The sequence below is a fragment of the Xenia sp. Carnegie-2017 genome, unplaced genomic scaffold (assembly GCF_021976095.1).
Source record: "Xenia sp. Carnegie-2017 unplaced genomic scaffold, XeniaSp_v1 HiC_scaffold_21, whole genome shotgun sequence".
In the NCBI taxonomy this organism is placed as follows: Eukaryota; Metazoa; Cnidaria; class Anthozoa; order Malacalcyonacea; family Xeniidae; genus Xenia; species Xenia sp. Carnegie-2017.
The window spans coordinates 8618927-8642963 of NW_025813484.1; the positions used below are offsets into that span (position 1 = coordinate 8618927).

Consider the following 24037-nt stretch of genomic DNA (forward strand, 5'->3'; position numbering starts at 1 on the left):
CAGAGAAGAAATATAGTTCAATTATTCATGATGTATTGGGTTAGATCGTCTCGAAATCAAATCGAACATCTTCATCTATTTTATGCATGGAAGATGATTTGATAGACAGTGAGACAAACTTATCCGATACATTTAATGTAGTTCCAGGTAGGAATAATCGTAAACGGTGCCAAATTGGTACCTAGGTGATCGAGTGTTGGACACAAGAAGGATTGGTTGGCACGCCGTTTGGTAAAGTATAAGGGCCCAGGGAGGCGGTTCCCTATTCGTTAGGTTCCCTTTCGGTTCGGGTACTAACGTTGCTTTACAGGTGTCTCATCGTTCAAAGGTATGGTTTACTTATTTTTGTGCAGAGTAGTTCGTAGGTAGATGTTCAAATCGGTTATTACATGCCACTGATCAACAGGGTTAGCTAAGAATGCGCTTAGGCAAAAATGGCGCAGCTAAAAGCGGCCTAAAAATGGCGTACATCGGAGGTTACGGTTTTTTTTAAAAGGATGTATATTGCCTAAGTCACCTTTTTGAACAACTTTGTAAAGATAAAGGCAGTCTAATGAAATTTGTACATATAATCAAGGCCTTAAAAATGTAAACAATCTTTTTGTAAAGATAACTAGTAAAAATAGATGAGGTGATCCCAAGCAATGTGCATCCACCGACTGGCTTTCGTAGCTTGTTGGATCTCTGAGGGTTTTCCTCCGGCGATACGCCGGTTTCCCTCATCTTTAGAGAAGCACTCTAAAGAATAACAAAAAAGGGTGGCCATGCCTGGGACCTGCAGTAGGGATTGTATGGTTATTGGGTTGGATTCCCGATCCACTTGAAGAAACAAGAGTAGATCGACACTCTTGGACCTTCATTGTTTCTGGTGATCACGCACTTCAAATAAGAATTTTTGAAGTATGATTAAATTGGACGAGAACAGAAGCTTTGTCCATTTCACATATGTCTAGTTACATACAGATTTATTAGTTTAGCTTTCCTTTCAGAGAAAGAAAGCTTTGTAGCATGTTTTATGAGCAAGACGACCAGTGCACATTCATTTACCAATGATTGATGATTATCTTAAGTATTTTTATCGTAATCGTTCCATTTAAATTTTGTATAGTATATGACAGGGATAGCTAGTGATAAGGTTTGCTACTTATTGATACAACGTGTAGTAGTTGTCATTGGTTGATAAAAACAGTTAGAGAGTATTTTATCCACTCGCGACACTCGTGTCCATCGTGTCATGTTATTTCTGCTCAATGTTTCTGCTGACATGATACAATCGAAGTGCACAATGTTGATCAATATTTAAAAATCAATATTAAAATAATAATATAAATTCACAAGTTAATGAAAACTGGAAAAAGACACTAAATTTATTATTGTTATGCATCCATCATGTCAAAGATTCGGAGTTGAAGTGTTCATATCTGACGAAGATGACTACCAAACTCCATGGTGTCCACATGGTAAATTATAATGAATATATTTGTTATATTTTAACATTCCTAGGCTTCTTCATCTCCTCTTTTCATGTCTCTACTTTAGGTGTCTAAAATACTTTATAGATCTTCATGTGTTTTGATTAGTATTCTAGTCAGCGAATCTACTGTTGTTTTTGTTGAAGGACTGTGATGATGTTGTATTTTCTATTTTAGCAATATCTCTTTAATAATGATGCAATCGAATTCTTTTTGAACACTTTTCAAACTCTTGGTTATCAGAAGATAATTTGTGTAGGTACTCCTAGGTATGTTCAAATTTCATCCAAACCATGTACCATGTTGTTCTAATGAATATTTAGATGTTGAGGTTTTCTTTTACTTTTAATTAAATACCTTTTGTTTTAATTTTTTTTATATGATGGTTCTTGTGTAGAATACACGAAGCAATTCAAACTAGAAAAGCTGGTGTGATTGACAGTATTTTATTGGATATAGACCATAGACATGTAAGTTAAAGAATACTTGTTTTGACTTTTGAGGACACTGAGGAAATCATAGTTTCAATTTATTGTTGTTTCAAAACAACTCTTTTAGTTATGGACAGCATAAGTGATCGGGGTTAAGCAAAAGATTGATTTTGTTTCAGCTCCTACCAGTAGGAGAGTATAATGTTTGAAATATATATTTGCCCTAATCTATAAATTCATTACAAACATTGCATGGTACTATTGAAAATAATTTTTTCAATTCACAGGTCCAGTTTCATAAAGATGCCATTTTATTCACTATAACATGTTCAACCATCATTTTTTTGAAAAAGACCATGCAATGGTTTGATTTAAGAAGTTCTTATACAATTCTATACCCAATTCTCTAATGGTTATTTTGGATCCACCTTTTGGTGGGTTGGTTCAAGTGCTGTCAGTATCCCTAAAAAAACTTTGGAAGCTTGTTTTTGAATTATGTGAAAGAAGGAGGTATGGTAAAGTATTTTAAAGAATAGTTCTTCTGTTTGATATTACTGGCCCACTGCATATCAAAGATTTTCTGAAATATTAATTTTATTTTATTGTATTTTATTTACTTATTATAGATGATTACCATTTATCTTGCTTGTCAACTTTCTGGATTTTCCCGTACTTTATGGAATCACACATTACCAAAGAATCACCATTCTTTAAGATGTGCGATTTTAAGGTTTGATAAGTTTATTACACTTTGTGAAGCTCTTGTCAAAGTCATTGTTCTTTCCCCCATTGAATTTGATTGATTATTATGACAATCATCCACTCTACAAGAAGCATTTCAAAACAAAAAAACTATCTCCTGTCAGAGTGTTCACTAATGTCTTGTTAAAGACCATCATTCTACCACCAAATGATAAGTAAATAACATTTCTTTATCCATGTATCGTGTTTCTGATATTTTTTGTAGTTTTTGTGACAAATGTCAACAATATTTCAGCAAAGAGAATTTACATTGTGATCTATGTAACGATTGTCCTACTAAGGTAGTGTGTAGTAGCAAACATAGGTACTGGTAGGGGGTACAGGCTTAGCTAAAAAGGGGGGCCCCAAGGAACAACTGAAATTAGTCAATTTCAAAGACACATGAAAGCCATGTTACATTACTGTGTATGCTGCAAGAATAGTGTTTTTTTTGAAATCACCCTTTCAAAATACTCACTGGCTAGCTAGTTGCTATCAGTAAGGGCTCAGACAAAGTGCAAAACTCCGTGAACATATTACACTAACACCTGCCATACCTCCCCAGTAGGGCCTCATTACAACATACAGTCATTGTCTACAAACAGGGAAAATCAAGTGGGTAGATGTTGAAATCCATATTGGGGTCAGAAATGCCCCTGGTAGCAAATCATGTTTTCCATCGAACATTCTGCAATATTTGTGTTATTTTGTTATTACAGCATAACAATGTTTGGCAGCATTGTCTTATTTGTGGGAAATGTGTAAAGAAAGGTATGTTGATTGGCCAGAATTGCATTGAAAATTCTTTGCAAACATTGTATTTTAATTACCAGGTTATGTTCACTGCGAGATATGTAAATCGTGCAAACCTCCTGGACATGATTGTCAAAGAGGTGACTTTACTCTCACTTCATTTGCAATGTTGTGGATCAATAAATCAGTAATTAAAAAAGTTTCATTGGCCAACTTTTCTTTACACAATCTTATATTCGAGGTTTTGTTCCTAGTTTAACAAGAGGATGTCATATTTGTGGAGATTTTGGTCACAAAGGAAAGCTTGCCCACGAAGACACACTAAAATGAATTCAAATCAGAAAAAAGGTAGAAATGTTTATCTTTAAAATTATAATTCATATTATTACTGGGTAGTGCAGTAAACTCAAATAATTCTTGGTTTGGACCTGTTCATTTCAGCAAGAAGAAATTTAAGCTTCATCCTTGGCCATTTATACTTTTATTGTAATACTTACATTGTGTTACTTGATGAACTGTTTTCTCACACCTTAGATACATTTTTCTCTTGTTCACAAATGAAGTTTTTTTCATCCAAAATACTAAACATTAATCATTTCACACTTGTGAACCCAGTGTTTTTGGTAAGGGTAAAATTGACCAATTTCTTTTGAAATCTGTGTAGATTCCATGGTGGCAAACAAATCACTGAATGTAATAAAATTAGGAAAAGAGAACATTGATGGACAAGAACTATTGCTTGATGTTTCATACATCTTTAAGACCATGTGACAGTGAATCCTGTCTGTCTCCTTAATTTAAAATTTAAGGCTTGATCAAGTCTTCTAATGTCAACGTGCAAGATAGAAAAGGATCTGAAAGATGGAGGTAAGGGATGTATGGAAGTGAAATATATTTATCTTTTCATCCAAATTCATTAATTAAAAGTTTAGCAAATCTTATACCATCTGCACTAATACTTTTAAAAGCAATTATTTGCACACAAGGATACCCAGAGGTTATGAAGGTGTTGACAGTTTGTTGAGTTCATTGGGTTTTGAAAAGTCTTATGGCTATACTGTGACTGTACGATGCATGACAGACTGGTAAACATGATCTGGGTTTGCATAATTGTTGAAGATATGTGATGGTGGGGAAAATTTATCGGAGTGAGGATAGAAAGTCAAGGTTGTGAGCATTACCTGTAACATTGTATGTAAATATGCTTTCTTAAAAACATTCTTGGTTTACTTTATGTCAAACCTTCACTTATCTCATTCACCCTCCACTTCTTAGCTTCTTAGCTCAAACTTAACACGTGACTTATTTTGACCAATTACATTTGGTAGTTGGCACTAAATTTGCCGATCCTTCACGCGCCATGTTTAAAAGGATTTCTTCCTGACACACTCTTTATCGTAAGTATTATGTACAATATTGCAATATTTGTCGAATAAATGAGATTTATAGCATCATAGTGAGCTTAAGTTTTCAAATACACGACTATTTGTCTTGAAGGTATTGAAAAAGTCTTCCACGAACTCAGAAACCTGTTGTCGATTTGTCAAAGCAAAGAGAGTCTCACGGCTTGCTTTCTTTGGTACAAGGTACGATGGTTTTGATGATCATAAGAAATAAATATTAACGGTTTGTTTACCATTTCCTGAAAATATTGCCGAATATTTGTATTTCAGTACATATGATGTCATACTAGTTCGTTTCATGTGGTTTCATGTATATTTGTTTTCCTACACACGTGAATTAAAACATCTACAAAAACTCTAGACGTTTTGGCTGAAATGCAGCATGTAATGTAACGTTGTAGTTATTTTAAAATTGGTGTAATAGTAATATCCAAGTGAGTGATAAATTCAACTGTTGTCAAATTGCAGATTGTTTATAACTTTGTCAATGATATACAATTTATCTCCTTATGTCAACTGAAATAGTGGATTCAAAGATATTTCAAGCTTTTTTATTTACATAATTTCTATCAAATGATTTCTTCAGGATATTCACTCCATCAATCAAGAAGAATGTTGAAGCTTGAAATCAAGAGAAGAGTGGATACACAGGTTAGCAAATGAGTAGTTGTATTTAGAAGTAAGATTTTTGCACGCAGACAATAAGGTTTGGAAGGTAAGAGTTGAGTTAAATAAGGAATGGGGTTGTTGGGATTAGGAAGAATGAGTCTCAGGAGTTTTGATAGTATGGTGGGATATAGGTTTCTTTGTAATTATTAAACACTTATTAGCCAAGGTTGAGAGTAAAATCAAGTTGGTTAGTGGTAAATTTATTGGGTGCATTGGAATATGGTGTAGTGTGGTGTTAGTGATATTGTCAGTCTTGGTACTGATGTTAGGGTAGTCTTAGGGCTGGTGATAGACTTATGTAGTGATAGTGTTGGTGTTACTTTTACTCTTGGTTTTATTCTTAGTCTTGCTGTTCGTGATAGTGTTAGTCTTAAGTTAGAAAAAATGTAATTTTTTGTGTATTTCTCTTTATAATTAGGTGTTTGTGGTGGTGATAGTCGTACATCGAGTCTCAAGAAAGAATCGTTGTAAAGAAAGAACTCTTTGGAATCACCTGTGTACGATACATACATAATAAAGCATGTTACATCTAAACGGCCCAACCAAAAGATGAACAGAAAACAACGACAGCAAGTGCAATGGCAGAACAACGATGAAATTGAATTTGACAAAGTGAGCATTTGTCGAAAAGAATTTGGGTATATAAACCGATCAACAGCTAGAAGTTTAGATAAACGTCAACGTTGATGTTGGAGAAGAGTTTGCTGATAACTGACAGATATTCTCAGCGTGGATTGCACGCAAATTATTAACTATCAAAGCAGAGGCTCTGATGTTTATATTAAGAATTCGCTTTCCGCCCGGTATATCCCTGGTCACAATTCTGAAGAAACTATCAAAGCGGAATTATTACGAGTTAAATTACTACGAGTGAACTACGACAAGTGCCATTGGATTGATAAAGCTAACATCGACAGCAGCCGCTAAAAGAAATCTGCATGGTTTAGCCGTAAGAAAACGTGCTGCTTTTGGAAGACTTATTACTTTTCTCTATCTTTTTCAAAAGAAGACATAAGTAACTAAAGATGTTTTGCTATTGTATTACCAAACTAACATTAATATAAATGTATTTATTTGTAATACTTTTTCAGTCTTTATATCAACACTCGACTACGAATATGATTTTTGGTTTGTTGCTTTATCTTTAGCTGGAAGTGATCTGTTATAATTTTGATTCGAGACCTTCAATGGTCTATTTTTTGCATTAAATCCTTCAAGGTAGGAATGGCACTTTAAAATGACCAGGTGTCTTCAACGAACTCTCTGGTCTAGTGGATAGACACAACCTTTCGAGGTTGAGTGGAGGTTCGAACCCTGTCTGGAATAAGATGTAACTATGCTAAGGATGAATAAGAAATAGGAAAATAAAAATAGTGCTGGTTAATAGAACAAAATGGGATTTCTATTACTAAACTTTTCGAGAATGGAATGCGACACTTAGTATAAATTCAGAAAAAACGCTCTCCGATGAGAAGGAGAGCGAAAAAAAAAGATAGGATCCATGCAAAAACCACTCTTAAAAACTAAGTCTTTTGCTCAAATTTTTATGACTCCCTGTGATCAGGGAGTTATTTTTAAATTTTGAAAAGTCAGGAAACCCAGAGCAAACAGAACGCCCTAATCATCCCTTTCTTACTTCCAGGCACTCGTTCCTCAGTTCGACTTTCTGTCTTCCACATCCGCCGCGTACACCTGCCAAGTGTGTTGGCAGAGGACGAACCAAGGATCTTGTGCACCGGAGGTCATTGATGTCGAACTAAACGCCCAACATCCACCAGTTGAGCAACCACGCATCATCGACAAGCACGATGTTTTTGGAGTATTTGTTATAATTTTTCAACGTGAAGCGAAAGAAAGGAGAGGTCTTGAACCTTAGATGGTCTTGAACCCGAGAAGGTGAGAGCACTGCACCACATCTATACCATCTACCAAACAATGAATTCAAAACCGTTTAAAACACGAATGTATTTCAATTTGACAAAAATAACGTATATAATAAATCAAAAGCTTTTAGCAACTCCCATTACATTACTGACTGCTCTTGCTCAAAACTCGTGGTAATTTTATATGAATTAGTGGAAGACTTTCTAGATTTAGTAATAAAACATCACCAAAACCAACAATCCAAATTTTGAAAATTTATTAAAGTTAAACGTGGAACATTTTTATGAAATCAAAAATCATTATATAATATTAGGTATTACATCCATCCACCTGAAACGATCGCTTGTTTGGTATCGAACAGATAAAAACACATCAACAACTACTTACCAAAATATATTTTAAGCTTTGTGGTATTAGGATGGATAATTTGTTTCCTGATATCGAGTTTATAGTTCACCATAGCAGTTTTTAAACTTCCACACAATGTTATCATCATGATTATTCACATTTCTGTTATGCAGCATAACAAACAATAGATGGACAAACCACCATAACTCATCATGGCATTAAATGCACGCTTTTTGCTAAAATTCAGGTGGAAAATGTTCAATTAAGTTTTAATGTCAATGTAAACGTCTGTGCATCATCTAATGTTCATCTTACCTGACGTCCATCCTATATCTTGTGCAAACTGCAGCATCTCTAGAGATTTACTTGTGCACACTTGGTCGAAAATTACGTGCAAGTCAAAAACAACAGAACATAAAACTTTCGACGATGGCTAGGTTATTTACATCTTAGTCTGAATTAAGTTGTTCAAGAGCTTATTGAGTTAAGGTAAGTTATACGAGACAATCAAGTCGTCTCCTTCACGTTAGACGATGAAACCCACTAACAGAAAGCAGCATGTAAAAAAAGATTATATCTGCAACAAGAAGTCTTCAAACGTCATGCATGAGCTAAAGTGTCAGGCAATGTATTTACAAATATAGTTGTAGAGTTGTGAAATCTTTGTCTTGGATTATTTCATCTTGTTGTCAATTTTTTCTTTCATTATTTCATCTTCTTTTTCGTCACAAGATTGCTTTGTCATTTTTTTTTCTTGCACCGTTTCACTGTAAATTTTTTCAAAACATAGCAGTGAAGTTTGCCTTTGAATTTCTCGCTTTCTTTCTTTGTTGATTTTTCCATCTGATCTAGTTTGATCTATCTGGCGCCTCAGATCAAACTAGATCAGATAGAAAAACCCACTCCACTTGCAGAGTCTCTGAAGAAATAAAGAAATGGAAATTTCTGACCTGTCGAGAATCGATGAAGTACCTCAACAACGGAAGACGCCGAGTCCGGAAGAATCGATGAAGTACCTCAACAACGGAAGACGCCGAGTCCGATAGAATCGATGAAGTGCCTCAACAACAGAAAACGCCGAGTCCGCTAGAATCGATGAAGTGCCTCAACAACAGAAAACGCCGAGTCCGCAAAATCGATGAAGTGCCTCAACAACGGAAAACGCCGAGTCCGCTAGAATCGATGAAGTGCCTCAACAACGAAAGACGCCGAGTCCGATAGAATCGATGAAGTGCCTCAACAACGGAAAACGCCGAGTCCGCAAGAATCGATGAAGTGCCTCAACAACGGAAAACGCCGAGTCCATAAAAATCGATGAAGTGCCTCAACAACGGAAAACGCCGAGTCCAAAAATCGATGAAGTGCCTCAACAACGGAAAACGCCGAGTCCATAAAAATCGATGAAGTGCCTCAACAACGGAAAACGCCGAGTCCATAAAAATCGATGAAGTGCCTCAACAACGGAAAACGCCGAGTCCATAAAAATCGATGAAGTGCCTCAACAACGGAAGACGCCGAGTCCGCAAGAATTGATGAAGTGCCTCAACATCCTAAGACATTGTGCTCTCAAGATGTGAAAAAGTAGATGCTGTTCTGCCATCATAGGCTCATAAACGTTTACTGAATAAGTATACTGCGTTCTTGAGTTTCCTTGTTCTTGTCCAATAGTGAAATTGTGGTTCTTGAAATGACCTCTTCCAATTAGTGCTTACTTGTGAAGCTTTTATTAATTTTTCCTATTTTTGACGTCTTGTACATATTTTACATAATTTGTTGAACGCTTTGTTCAAAGAGTACTTTTTACAACAATACTTTTACTTATTTTTCTAATTAATAATTAAACAAATAGTGGACAAATGAAGACTTCAAGTTGCTGATGTATGATTAAGTACGATATTTACTTTTGTTTTATGAATAAATTTCTTCTAATTAATGTTTCTTTTCATATCTTATAAATTTCTGAAAAGAATGAAGTCGTATAGACTCTTCATTTTCTTTTAAACGCCGATTTCATATCGATCGTTCACATTGGCAGTTTTGACTTAATTTTTGTCTGATAATGCTTATCCAAAACTCAATAAAATTTTGTTTAAAAATGTTGACAACATTTACTTTTGATTCATGAGTAAATTTCATTCAGTGAATATGTCTTTTTATACTTATACATTTCATTGGAAGGAAGTCTTATAGACTTCTTTATACGCCATTGAACGTCACTTTCTTATATATAGATTCACAACACTAGATTCGTCTTATTGTTTGCTAATCCTTGTATACCTTAAACTCAGGAGCATTTTGCTTAAAAAATGCACACAACATTTACTTTTGATTCATGAGTAATGAAGGCTTCTTTTTATATTTATACATTTCATAAGAAGGAAGTCTTATAGACTCCTTTATATGTCATTGAGCGTCGATTTTTGAAATATTATTCACTACACTAGAGTTGACTTACAAATTTAATCAAAATCATTGGCACATGCACAAACATTTAGTTTTGTTTCATCAAGTAATGTTTGTTTTAATCTCTTACACATTTCAATTGGAAGAAGTCATATAGACTTCATTAAATGCTTTTGAACATTGTTTTTAGATAGATCGTTCACAACAATTGTTTTTTTTTTATTTATTGTCTAATCATTTCTATCCTAAACTTTTAGCTAGTACTCGTTTACTAGCAGCAAAAATTGAAGGTAGTCATTGCCTAACAAAAATGTTAAGACAAAGTTTTTCGTGCAAAGTTTTAAGAGAAAAGGCGAAAATTTTTTGAATGTGTGCACAAGTAAGTCCATAAAAACACGCTGTGTCTGTTGCTTTCATTTGAATATCCTATCAATTCAAATCAAACGAAATGAGCTTCTGTGTTTTCAAAAATTTGATATATATTATAAACATTATAATATTAAAATAAAAATATTGACAGAAAAGATTACTATGATAAAGAATATCATAACAAAAATTTTCAAAAGCGTTTTCGTATAAAAAGAACCAAGCAGTCAATGAAAGTTTTAACGAAATATAATTTTGCGTTTCTTACCTTACTCCTCTTTCGTTCTCTTCCAGCTGTTTTCATAGCGATCCGTTTTATCTTTGCTTCAAATTTGAACTAGGATTATATTCTTTATGACTGTCCATCGTCAATTCTCAAGAGAAAATTAGCTTCTTTTCCTATAGAATATAAACACGTCTATTGGTAAAATGCTCTTAAAGTAGTTTTCAATAACAACTTTTCTAAATTGTTCTCAAGTAGCGTACATCGTATTTCATTAAAAATCTTTCTCGCCGATTGCAATTGCTATCATTCGAATTTATTGAATTGAAGAACCTGTAGCCGTCTACACTCTTCAAATTTTTCCCTGTATCCCACTCCATTCAAAGATTTTGTGGGTATTTTCGTAGTCAAGCTGGTCAGTTTTGCATAATTCGTGCCCAGTGTTCTTCATTTTCACGCGGAACAAAATTCGCGCCAATTTTATCGAGAGTCCAATGTCCACCATGAACCAACATTTCATATTTTTTCATATATCTCAAAATTTTTGCTCAAAAAAGTCAAAAGAACATTTTTTACCAACAAAAGATCAACCCATGGGATAAGAAATACCCTCCTTATCGCTCATTTTGCAATGCTATTACTTTTCAACTAGAATTTGCACATATTTTTGTGTTGAAACGAGGAAGATGTCGGTCGCACAACTTTGTCGCTGAAAAAATATCGATTCAAAAATACACGCTAAAAGCAAAAATATTCAACAAAGTTTCACTTCGAAGGATTTAAAACACTAGCAGTCACCAACACACTAAAGCAAAATGAAAAGAAAGACTTTGAAACATACAAACTTGACGTTTTTATACTGACAAGTTTCTCTGACAAAGCAAATACACCGTCGAAGGCACGCAGTTAAAAACGGCGAATGGTACAAAAACAACCGACGAAAAGACTTACAAGTAAAACAATACGTAACCATACATCAAACAAGGTATTTGTCATCGAATTTATCGACATTTGAAGTACTTTTTTAAACACTAAATTAAAATTTAATAAACGTACCTTTCACTTTCGTCTCTTGAGGGCATCTACTGTCGTGCGAAGTGATTGGCATGTTTAACATTATGTGGTGGCCTGATTTCATTGGCTGATTTCGATGGGCTTGGCTATCTTTTTTCGAGCTCTGATTGGCTGAAATATGAAATAATTTATTCAAGATTTTGATCCGATCTGGTATTGTGTGCTTTTTTTCTCTCATCTTTCTTTGAATTGAAGATAGTTGAAAAGAAAAAAATGTTTTCTGTTTTCATCACAAGCAAACATACTTGTAACAGATTAAGTACAGACGATTGTTCTCTATTGGGCTTAAAAGAAATTCCGTATATTTGCATTGAACATGACGATGAACCAATAGCTCCCATTGTGCAAGTGATGTAAGTGGATTTATCACAAACGAATGGATCTTCTGACTATAATCAGAAGGGGAGTATTCTGCCCTGTTATTTCTATATAGTCACTTAAAAGAAATGAAGAATTATAATGTAACTTAAACAACATACTTTTCAGTGATTTAGAAGATCTCTTATTTAGTGATTGTTTAATGATTTTTATTGAATATCATGTTGTACACAAATGGATACTTACAGAATAAATCCATTTTATCAACCAATAGCAACTGCTATCACACTGTAACAATGAGTTGCAAATCTTATCACAAGCTATACATGTCATATGTATATAAAATTTGAAATTTACATTGTTGTAATTCTATACTTTAAGGATATTTTACATAAGATTTCATAAGATAATCGTGGAATGCTCGTTCCGTCGCTGAATCAGAATATAATTTTGGAGCAGATAGATACTTCTAAGAAGACGGTTGAAATAAAGGTATGTCAGAAAAAGTTTCTAATCTATATCCATAACTAAGCATGACAACGTAATCTAGCACCAATCAAAGTCAGTCATTTTGTTTGTTAAATTCTGTATCATAACGACCAGACAAACCATTACTGCTCCATGTTTACGATATTAACAACCACTAAAAAGTAAGAAATGTTCAGCGATGATAAAGCTAAGGATCAACCAGACTTCTGCCTACAATGATGATCATGGTTTTTGACAATTCCAAGTTACAGTTACAGAGATCAAAAGGAATTAATATAATGATCAACTTGGCAGCTTTATCGTTAGAGGTTTTCGAAATTTCAAATTCATATTCTACACATGTAAAAATTCATGTTTTCTACAAACTGCTTTCGCACACAGTTCACGACCTTCCCTCGACTCTAAGTCATACAAACCAAGTAAATAATCGGAAGGTAGAGCAGAGCCTGGTACGAACGATACCACTTCGGCTATCTAAGCGTGGAAACAACAGACAATAAAATTTTAAAGAAATAAATAATTATTTCTTTGAGATAGTTATAACTAAAAAAATTCACAAAAACCTACAAGATGTGGTTGAAGACAGCTTAAGTTGGCGAAGAGAAAACGCCGCTACAAGATATCGCTTGCTTCATAAAAGACACAGCAAACGAGGCCCTAGCCCCAATCTCATTATGGTTCAATTCATGGCACAATTCTTCAAACAACGTAACTAAAGTAAATGCATTTACAAATGCAAAGTTAACGAAATCTCATAGCCCAGAAGACTCAGAACTTCAATAGAATTGAATATCAAAAAGAGAAGTAGAGAATGGATTAATGAATACGTGTAAGAAATTTTAAAATAATCTTCTTTTTGTATAAAGATGAGAGCTGACCCACAAAGCATATCATTATGCTGTTTGTTTATAGTAAACAGCATTTTTGAGACCCAACATAACAAGAAATTAATTCTTTGTTCGCAATTTTGCAATTTTTACCAATTCCTTGTTGTATAATTGATTTGGAAGTCCATAATTTATCGTCGTCATCAAAACGCTGAAGTTTGATTGGTCTAAAATTACGAGAGATGTTGCAATGAACCAAAAACAAGACTACAAATAGTCATTAAGAAGACTGCAATTACCGTTCAACATCCTCGTCGTCCGATTTCTTTTGTGATTGATCACGAAGTAAACCAATTGCAGTTGAATGTGAGAGAAGACGAGCTACACCCCAGCCCTCGAAGTATGTTCAAAAATTATTTACTTTCAATTCGAAAGATCCACTTCAGTGATGTAATGTTATACGTAGAAGAGTATGACCTCATGTTATATGTAGTAGAGTATGATGTAATGTTGCGTTGCACTATAGATACCTTTGGATCAACAAGAGTTTTTTCCGACTTGGGTTGCTTTATAAGAGCTTTGACAGAAGATAAATACGCCAACGACAGTGAAAATGGATCGAGCAAAACAAGCATTGAACCTATGTCCGCTGTATAAAAAGTTGATTTTATATTGAGATGATTCAATAATTGAAGATATGACAAAACAAGGAAACAAACCAGCTTTCTTTACGTCTTCTTTACGTGTTTGATTCAACAACTCCTAAACATGTTTGAAAAACAGTAATCGTTACATGGAATACACTGGTGATTTACATACACATAGTTAGATTATACGAACTCTTAATATTGCATCCGCAAAGGCAGAAGGTCCTGTCACATTCAGCATTGAGCGAAATTTATTGAGTGTAGGCAGAGAAACAAGCGTCGTTGTTTCTCCTCTGTCATACTTGATTTTGTTTCACTGTTGGAAGTTTCATTTTCAAGTATTTCTTCTACCTCAATCTACGAATTATAATATATGTCATAAATATTAGAGCATTGTTTATGCATAAATATGCAGATACAAAGTTATAGAGAAAAATAAAAATATCTCTAACATTGTCACGAATATTACGAGTGGCTTAACAAGTGTCAATGAGTTTGAAAGAATGTTATATGCAGTACGGTGTCGTATACGGGATCCCGTTGAGTCACCTGAATTTTTCAGGTTCATGAGACAATCGCTTAAATTGTCCAGCAAAGTGCGAAGATCATATCTCCATTTAATGTCAATGAGTTTGATATGCATTTGTCAAAACAAGCTTAAGAGTACAAACAGCATGCCAAAAATATATGATTGAAAATTTGCTAAGCGCATATACAAGCACCAATTTTAGAGCTTGCTCCGTCACAAATTAATTGAGAATAAATCTGAGCATGCGTAGTCAACTCACCAAGTTCATCGTCATGGCTAAGACTTCATATTGTAGATGTCGACTAGCAGTGGAAGCTGGGTGCGATTAGGTATGCAGTGGCTTTGGGGCCCACACTTCGGTGGCGACCGCACTCTCCCTGCGTACCCTGAGCAAAGCCTATCGCAGGTGATCTCAGGGTCAGATGGGCGGAAGCTTGCTATTGCATCTCCCAAGTAGGATTGCGTGGAGGGGCCGAAATCTCCTACCGAAACGTTAACATGCGGCGTTCTAGTGCCTTGCGCTTAAGAAGGTATCGGGAAGCATGGACCGAAAACGGGGTTTTTTGCTTTCGAATTTTATCTTTTTGTTCTCATAAAATAAACCAAGCAATGTTTCAATGAAATTCTTTTGACCATGTGCCTTTTTCTGACACGTATAATTTAAGACAACCTTATACAATTTTTATTGGTTTGTATCTTTTTCTGATTTAACTCTCTCATTTACTGCTTCTCATGTATCACGAGCAAACCATCCATGGACTTCATGGCAACAAGATTATCTGCTTCCTTTAACTAACATGCGACGTTCTAGTGCTAAACTATCTCGGGGTATCGGGAGGCATGGACCGAAAACGGGATTTTTTGTTTTCAAAATTTGTCTTTTTTCTCTACAAGAATTCTTCTCATAAAAGAAACTACAACATCAATGGATATTGCAAAGGTTCAAGCAATTTCTGCCTTTTTGTCTTATAATTTAAACCAACTTTAAGCATGTTTATACGTTTTTTACTTGTTATCTTTTACAATGTAACTTTCTCATAACTCTCTCTTGATGAACGAGAGCCTTATTATGAACGAAATAACTCGCTCATCATGAACGAAAGCATCAATGGGATTCATAGAAAAAGGGATTATCTACTTTTCTATAACACTTTCTACAAAGATAACAAAGATAGCAATTTGTATCGTCCAAAATGAACCTCGCTTTCAACCCTTATGTTATAAAATGTTGATTCAGTTTGAATAGTAAATTTCTTTTTACCTTACAATATTTTCATGATCCAATCTAGAAAGTAACTTCTCTTCTCGAGTTGTTTTGGAGTTAAACAGCACACTTTTCTGATTCAAAGGAATTCTTTTGATTGCTTAGAGACAGCCGTCCAATTTATTACGAACCTAAGCGTATATATAGCATTTTCAAATCACGTACAAAATTTCCTTCACATGACCAAATTACCTTCTATTTAAATGATGTATGTAATAAACAGTTACCTTGACAACTGAAGCAAACCCTCCTTTTTCCAAGCATTTGCAACACCTCAAACTCATTACGAACTCTTGAATTTTTGACAGCGTAGTTGAAAGGAATAGGCATCAAATAAGGATACTCATCTCGATCATCAAAGCCATTTTGGTTTCTCTCGTGAATGGGTGCGAGAAATCTTAGTTTACATTATCTAAAAATTTCTAACCAACAATATGAATAGCATCATATCATAGTATTTTTGAATTATGTTCTTTTTTGAGGCACACCAACATATTTCTTTAAATGAATTCAAAATTACGAGCATATCATTCTGTTCTAAGACATCAGCCAACATTCTGGCAAAGTTAACTTAAAATTTAATGACTACAAACTTATTCAAGATTTATCTAGCGGTTGACAGACATACTGTAGACCTAGTACAACACGTTTTATGCCTTCATGTGTATTTTTTCTAAGACTTGTCGACAATGTTTATGCAAGCATTGAATTACTTTACGTAAACTTGAAGACATTTTTTTACCGTCAACTGAAGAACCCGTGTATGTTGTTTTTAATTTAAATTGTTATTTAAACATAATAAAAAATTGTTTACCGTACATTTACTTCGTTTTAATAATTTATCGTGTGACGTGATGCATTTAATATACAATCTTTATAGTTTCATTATATGATTTCATGACATTTGAAGAGCATGAGCACGTGTTATCATATAGTGGCAAATATACTTGCTATACAAACAGACAGACATCTGTTCTATTTTCTGAGCATTGCCACAGGCATGTCCACGATTTTAAGACCTACAAAGACTGACAATTTGATACTCAAAATTAAGAACAAAGAATCTTTGAACAGTATACAACGCAGTATATCAGTGAACGTATCAAACGACTTTTCTAGCGACTCCTTTTCAAAATCATTTAGTGCAGTCAATTTGCGCAAAATAATTAACTAGATGAAAGGAATTAAAAAAAAATACAATTAATTTTTTTTTAGAAACGGTTTGAAAGTATCACAAATTGCAATTCCATTCCGCCTTCTTCTTGTGTGAGCGCTACAAAACATCAAGTGAGTTTACATCATTTTCATAGTGTAAGCCGAAAACCTTCTATTTTTCATTTGAAACACAAATTCACATAGTCGTTTCTCTTGTAGAAGTTCAATATCTTATATAAGTTACTGGTCTGCACCTCAAGATGATAACCTGATGTAGTTACAATAAACTTCCATTTTAATGAGTGGAGAGTAAAAAGTTGATTTTAACAAGTTCACCAATATCGCAATGGTAAGATGAGTCAGATGCCAACCATAGTTGACAAATCCGGTGATTTTTTTAAATGAGTCAGTTGTCGACCATAGTGGATAAGTCTCAGCATAGCAGAATTGAAGAAATTAACATGCATTGTTATTTTACTTGTTACTTCACTGTTATATTAATTAAACTTCATGTTATTTCAACCATAAATGGGAAGTGTATCCTTTTCCCATGGACAACAGCCTCAAAATGACACAAAGTTTATGATGCAACTGTAAAGTGCGCGCTCTTTGATTTTGCTTGTTTTCTGTTATAAGACGATTTGATTTTAAACAATTGTAAAAATGGAAGCCCGACAATTATCAAAATGTGGTTTGTTGGTTCAGAAAGTCATTTTCTCTTACGTATTTTGGTGTTCGTCAAGTTTCTTTTCCACTCTTGTTCAAGTCTGTGCAGTTGACGGCGAGTTAAAACTTTTTCCTTCAGCAATTTTGCTGCAAACGAAGGCAACTTTTGGTTTCGTCTTTCATCAAGGTCCCACCATTTTCTCAAGTCTGCTGTTGAAAAAGAAGATTAAGTCAATAAAAAATGGACAATTTCCTGATAAAACGGATTGCGTGGAAATATTTTAAGCAAACTGTCCCTTGTTACGCAAACATTTTCCCAATAACCTCCCATGGATCGCCAGTGTTAAGAAGTTGGGGGGGGACTGATAAAGTAACAATAAAAGTCAAATACATAAATTTTCAATTATGTATTCAAATAAATTAAATTTATCATAGGAAGGTAAACATCTCACATTTTTATTAGGGATAATCTGCTTGGAAATTCCTATCAAAATTCATCATAGAAATCGTGAAAATGAAAAGAATAGCAAACTTGACCAACCTTTCTCTCGACGTTGCTTATTCGGTTTTTAATAACGCTATTTTTATTTTCATTTATCTGTCTGCGGAATTCTCTACAATAACACTATCAGTTCCTTTTCTAGTTAAATTTCCGCTTTGAATTGTTGAGGTCGTTGCAATGAGTGCAATGCCCGATGAAATGGAGTTGTTTATGACAGTCTGCAGTTGACTTTGCATGGCACGAATTTTTTCTCTGTCAATGAAAACCTCTGGATATCGATAACTGGAAAAAAAGAAAACACTAAAATCGATAGCAGAACAAAACGATTTATGGATATAGTGGATATACTTCGAACTCTAAAGGATTATAAAACGGACAAAATGAATGACCTGAGCCAAAGATAGAGGTCAAAGGACTCGTGTAGAACTTCGAGTTCTTGCATGGCGCGAAGAGAGTTAGGACGCGATGGTGGCCAACCAATTAATCTGCGTAATCCTTCAGCTGATATGATCTTGCCCGAACTGATAGCCCTAGCAAACTGAAAGCAATATGGAGCAATAATTTATAACGCATTGGACACAAATGGATATCGCACATCTTATGAACAAAGTATAGTTTTCAATTATTGACAACGAGTGTTTGACAACAGAAAGCCGAAATTCGTTAAGATGCATGACGGCGGAAAAAAGTTCTAATCATTTGTCAAATACAACGATGAAAATCACAAGTAATCGGAATGCGTTAAACTCACCCTCACAAGCATAACTCTAGTAAACGGCACTCTACAATCAGCTGGCGACATACAAAATGTGTAGCGATCTCGAATTGATAAAGGTATGTTCTCGATCAACTCAGCTGTCATCTGCAGGTGAAGTGGTCTAGTTATTCGTTTGTGCTCAACTGAGCGCTATTCGTATGAGTGCTAAGAATGTGCGCTATAATACTAACTTGTCTCTTCTCCAGATTGCACATAAAATAGTTGCCGCTTAGTTGAGACAGACCACAAAAAGTCTCCTGAAATTAAATAAAGATTAATGCGTATTTGCAGGGACTCCAAAGCTGGGGGGGCATGGATGTCCAACTTTTTCCATGAACAAGCGGTTTATTAGGCAAAATTAGGGCATCCTTAGTATTGAAAATGTTTTTACGACCCCCGTATACTCCGCAGTCACAAGTTAGTCGCAAGGTCGTTCAACAATTAAACTTAAATGATTTGAAAATTATCTTTTACGTTGTGTTACAACGTACAAATATCTTCTTCAAGGAAGCTTTTGGTAGTTGATATGAGAACATCTCGACTTGTTCAGACGTTGGCGCGATTCCTGCTTCCTGTAAAAAACATGAAAGTTATCTTAAAACGCGCATGCACAATTCAATGCATCTACGTATGCAACGTCTCATTATAGGTATAAATCACTCTCATATCGATCAAAAATAACGTACTTGCAGATCTTCACTTCCCTGACACATCAATTCTTGTAAAGAAACCAAATCCTCTTCGTGAAGGCTGCAAAATGAACACACTTTACGCAATTGCTGAAGGCCATAACCTTTATAAAACAATGACTACTTACGTTGTAACGAAACCAGATGGATATTCTGTACCAAACCTCCCTGCACGTCCAGCAATTTGCTTTACCTGTGAAGCCGACAATGTCGACATACTTTTTCCGTCAAATTTCTCCAGAGAACTGAACACAATTCGGCGAATGTTCCTGAACGAAGTTGATTACGATTAGCAAAAGAAATTGTCAAAATTATCAAAATTAAAAATCTGCAGTATTCTTTCTCCCCCCCCCCGTATGTAGTCTCAAACTTACAGATTGAGTCCCATGCCTACAGCATCAGAAGCAATAAGAATCTTGCAGCTATCATTAGGATCATTGAAACGTCTGGCTTGGTCAACTTTTGTCGCTGAAAATAAAATTCAAAGTTAGTAAAGTGTTCTGGTCACCAGAGCTCTGAAACTTAGAGGCTTGAGAAGCCGTGGGTGTCTGGGTGTACGAACACCCCATATTTTTGTAGTGTGGGTGTACCTTACAGGAAAGACATCCCAAAAAGTCGCTTCTTACTTGAACCTTTATGATAGGTGTACCTTATAGGAAGGAGACCCACAAATTTAGCTTGAGCGCTAATGATAGGCGTGCCAATTTTCAAATTATTGAACGGGCACCCCCAACAAGGAAATTTTATATGGTTTAAACATTGACGAAATGTGCAAGTTATTTTTATGTAACGAAACACAAGAAAGGAATTTTGAAGAATTTTTGCAATGATTGCTCGAAAATGGGAATGGCTAATATGAAACAATTTCATTACTATTCTTGCGTTATAACATGACGAATGTGGAACACCAACAACTCTTGAAAGCTTCCAAAGCCTCTGCTGAAATTACGTGCTAAACTGACTGAGCCAAGTACACGAAAGACTGAAAAAATACTACTATAATTATTCAAGTGTTAAAAGTAAAACAAGTGGTAAACCTTGAAACTCATCTTTCATAAATACTACCTGGGGTAATCCACTATAGATTATCGTGGTAAACCTTGAAACTCATCTTTCATAAATACTACCTGGAGGTAATCCACTATAAATTATCGTGGTAAACCTTGAAACTCATCTTTCATTAATAGTACCTGGAGGTAATCCACCGTAGATTATCGCACATTTCCATTTTGAAGCAGATTCCACAATCCTTCGTATCCTGTAAAGTTCTCTTTGAGAAAATGCTATGATACAGTCACCACGTTCAATCTTTGAAAAATCGCTATCTAGAGAATGGGAATATGTAGCGGAGAATTGGAATTAATTCATTTTCTCCAAAGATTTTCATCCTTTATCAGGTGATAGACATGGCAATAAACAAGGAAAGTCTAGAACTTTCGCTAAAAGCATGGCAGATTTTTAAACGATAAAATTTTAAAAACTCAGAGGGTTGACTAAAAGTCATCAAACTATTAAACTTCTTTTAGATCTTCATCTACTCTTTCATAAAGATCTTCGTCAAAAGTGTTTGATACAAAATACAAAGAGCGGTTTAGTTGCGATCATAAGACGAGGTAGATCAAGTCGTTGACATTTTTTAAAAAAATATAATTTCTCGCAAAAACAAACCTAAACTTGTATTTTCTATTTCCAGAGGCGTAAGACGTTCATGGTAGACAACCTGTAAATGTAAAAAAAAATTGAAAAATGTAATGCATTAAATCATTAAAGTAGATGGCTTGAACCCGGGAGTATCGTTACAGGTTTGTAAATGTAGATCGTCCAGGTTGGTATAGTCCTGAGAAGGACTGTTTTTGTTGTTGTTGACTGACGTTTCGACAACCTTAGCGGTAGTCATCTTCAGAGTCAAATGAGGAGTAAACGTCAGGTTAGCCGTATTTGTTATCTGGTTCTTACGTCAATGCATTGTGTGTACAGGAAATGTGTGGGTGTCAATTGTGTATTGCCATTGTGAATTAGTGTGAAGTGTAATGTTTTTAGTTGATCGTTTGTTTGTATTGTAAATAAGTCGTTTGTAAGGTGCCAGTAATTGCTGTGATCTGTTCAGGGGGGTTTGTTCCAAGTTGGTACACCAACTTTCTAATGTAAGCCGTTGTCTATTGTCTATAGTTGTCTATGTCGTTGTCATAAACGACGATCGAAATCAATACCTCGAAGTCGTCTTCACAAGAATCAACTAGTCTACGAACAAGATTAATCGCCGTCGGCTCTCCACAAACGTGAATTTCAGGTGAAAGTAAGCCTATAGAGAAATTGAAGCAGATGTTTACTGAGAGCGAAATGGAGTGTTGTTACTATATACACTAAACAGGAAAGCCTTGAGAAAAAAAACACATTTGAGTACGTGAAAAAGGGCGATATAAAGGTTTGGTTTTTGCTTGTTTCTTTATGCCACGACAGTATTATTGAAATCAGTTATCGTTCTAGTAATGCTTCATGAAAGTTGTTTTAAAATTATCCTAGTTTTTCTTTACCTAATAAAGCTTTGGTCCATGCAAAACCTCTTTCTGGCTCCGCTATCATTTGAATCTCGTCAATCACAGCACAGTCATCTAAAGAAAATAAACTTTGATAGCATCCTCGGTACAAACAGAATTCTACGCTCAATTTTTTCCCTACATTCCCGTGTTGTAGAACAGACTTCTACGGTGCAAGCAAGATGATTTGATGGTTCGTTTTCCGAAACTGCCCAGCGTCTTTCTTCACCTGTGATGAGATCACAGAAAATACCCTGAAACAAAAAGAAACATTTGATAGATTTTGAAAAAGTGCACAAACACATCTTATGTTCGTTTAGTTGTCATTATCTTACATTATCATTCGTTTTCTGATACACTTCAGAGGCTAAAAGCCTTAAAGGACCACAGTATATACCGGACTTGACTTTTTGAAATCGTTCTAACGCTTTATGTGTTTTACCGCTGTTAGTAGGACCGGCATGAAAAACGAACTTTCTTTTCATCGCTCGAGCTTCTGGGAATCTAAATGAGAAGTCTACCATAAGCTTTCTTAAATGGCTGGCTATTTTTTTTCAATAACTGACATACAAATCTTGAGGTCCTCTGAAATCGCTAATCTCTTTAAGATCTTCCAGGCAATCTAAAACCGGGTATAATCGCTTGGCATAGCTTAGAAAAAATGGAAGAATGTCGTCAATGTGACCTAAAAATATTAAAACAGATATAATTTAGAGTTGAAAGTATTGAAAAATGAGTTTTCTATCAAATCGTTTACCTATTCCGCTTTGAATTTCATAAAGAATATTATATAGATCTGTGTCGACTTTTGCCTCTTTGAAAATATTTCGTTTAAAACTCTTAAAAGTTTCTGCAAATAATTTACCTAGAGAAAGGAGAATGAATGACATTTCAATCTCATTCTTATCTAAATCTAATCAATACTTAATTCTCACTGTCTAATCCATGATCTCTTGCTTCGTCCTCGACCTGACGGCGGCTGGAAAATGCCTTTAGACAATCTAGGATTTTGGCTACGAAAAGAAAGAAGGAAGCGGTAGTATCCAAGTTTAAAATCACTAATCCTCGATAACTTTTGAATTCATTCAACCTTTATCTAGGGGTTCCGAAGGTAACGGCAGACGTTCTTCTGAACCATTTTCCAACGTAAACTCTTCCTTTTGTGATATATTTTCATATCCATCGCCATTGAAATCAAGATCAGCGCAAGGATCAGATGTATCTTCTTGTTCCTCTTCATTGTATTTTAACATTGTACATGGTGTACATCATCAGTTTTACCAACCTGAATCTCACGAGCTTGCTTTTCTGTCGCATTTAAATGCTCATTATTTGAATCATTTTGAGAGCAATAAGCTCGTAATGATGTCATTTTTTGTGTACATGTTTTCCTAAATTGACACTGTTCGTCGACATAACCAAGGTCTTGCAGCCTTATATTTTTTAGCAAACCAATAAGTCTATGTTTCGTGCACATGTTTCCACAAACACGTGCTAACAAAACCGGGTTCGCCATTTTTCATAATCGGATTTTAAACGATGTTCAAGAGCTCATCTAGGCGAACACGTTTCATTTAGAAATTAAGCAAAGGAAAAAAGCTTCAAACGTTTTCTGCACGTCATGCAATAACGAACCACGAAGTTTATCCGCCATATTGATTACAAGATTATTGCGCAATAATTTGACTCGATGTTTTTGTCACGTGGGGAATGAAAGCAACATCCAAACAATGCTATATTCCAGGATTTCCAGGTGATGGACGATGGTGATATTTTATAGTTTTTATTTTTTATACTTGGGCCTTGGCAAGAGTGAGATCAATTTACCATTCGCAAATCTCAGTATCAATTCAAAACAAAAAAATTCAAAATTAAATCTTTCCGATGATG

The 24037-nt window shown here is 34.9% G+C and overlaps 3 protein-coding genes and 1 long non-coding RNA gene across 6 annotated transcripts; 1 reads left to right on the forward strand and 3 right to left on the reverse strand.

The window, feature by feature from the left end:
- Positions 1-2639: 2639 nt before the first annotated feature.
- LOC124443539 (rRNA N6-adenosine-methyltransferase ZCCHC4-like) lies at positions 2640-3656 on the forward strand. Its single transcript, XM_046993991.1, has 3 exons — positions 2640-2946; positions 3364-3415; positions 3478-3656. The coding sequence occupies exons 1-3, from the start codon at positions 2842-2844 to the stop codon at positions 3654-3656; spliced, it is 336 nt and encodes a 111-aa protein (XP_046849947.1). The 5' UTR covers positions 2640-2841.
- A 6670-nt stretch (positions 3657-10326) lies between these two features.
- LOC124444325 lies at positions 10327-10842 on the reverse strand. The gene is made up of 2 exons (XR_006947941.1): positions 10739-10842; positions 10327-10530 (listed from the first exon to the last, which is right to left on the reverse strand). It is a non-coding gene; the product is annotated as an uncharacterized LOC124444325 (long non-coding RNA).
- A 1430-nt stretch (positions 10843-12272) lies between these two features.
- Positions 12273-14472, reverse strand: LOC124443989. Its single transcript, XM_046994553.1, has 7 exons — positions 14242-14472; positions 14121-14163; positions 13932-14050; positions 13701-13795; positions 13555-13628; positions 13142-13286; positions 12273-13048 (listed from the first exon to the last, which is right to left on the reverse strand). The coding sequence occupies exons 1-6, from the start codon at positions 14287-14289 to the stop codon at positions 13162-13164; spliced, it is 504 nt and encodes a 167-aa protein (XP_046850509.1). The 5' UTR covers positions 14290-14472; the 3' UTR covers positions 12273-13048; positions 13142-13161.
- A 2178-nt stretch (positions 14473-16650) lies between these two features.
- On the reverse strand, positions 16651-23833 carry LOC124444420 (ATP-dependent RNA helicase SUPV3L1, mitochondrial-like). 3 transcript variants are annotated; one of them, XM_046995044.1, is made up of 20 exons: positions 23238-23833; positions 23083-23160; positions 22905-23012; positions 22718-22832; positions 22483-22651; positions 22290-22401; positions 22145-22222; positions 21821-21912; positions 21279-21330; positions 20801-20935; positions 19985-20078; positions 19739-19879; positions 19608-19671; positions 19413-19493; positions 19113-19178; positions 18916-19026; positions 18554-18702; positions 18204-18446; positions 17720-17872; positions 16651-16869 (listed from the first exon to the last, which is right to left on the reverse strand). In XM_046995044.1, exons 1-18 carry the CDS (start codon positions 23398-23400, stop codon positions 18257-18259), a joined length of 1998 nt encoding a protein of 665 aa, XP_046851000.1. In that variant the 5' UTR covers positions 23401-23833; the 3' UTR covers positions 16651-16869; positions 17720-17872; positions 18204-18256. The 3 variants fall into 3 exon arrangements, with proteins under 3 accessions (XP_046851000.1, XP_046851001.1, XP_046850999.1); XM_046995045.1 differs by lacking the exon at positions 16651-16869 and having other exon boundaries at positions 17143-17869; XM_046995043.1 differs by lacking the exon at positions 16651-16869 and having other exon boundaries at positions 17143-17872.
- Positions 23834-24037: the final 204 nt, after the last annotated feature.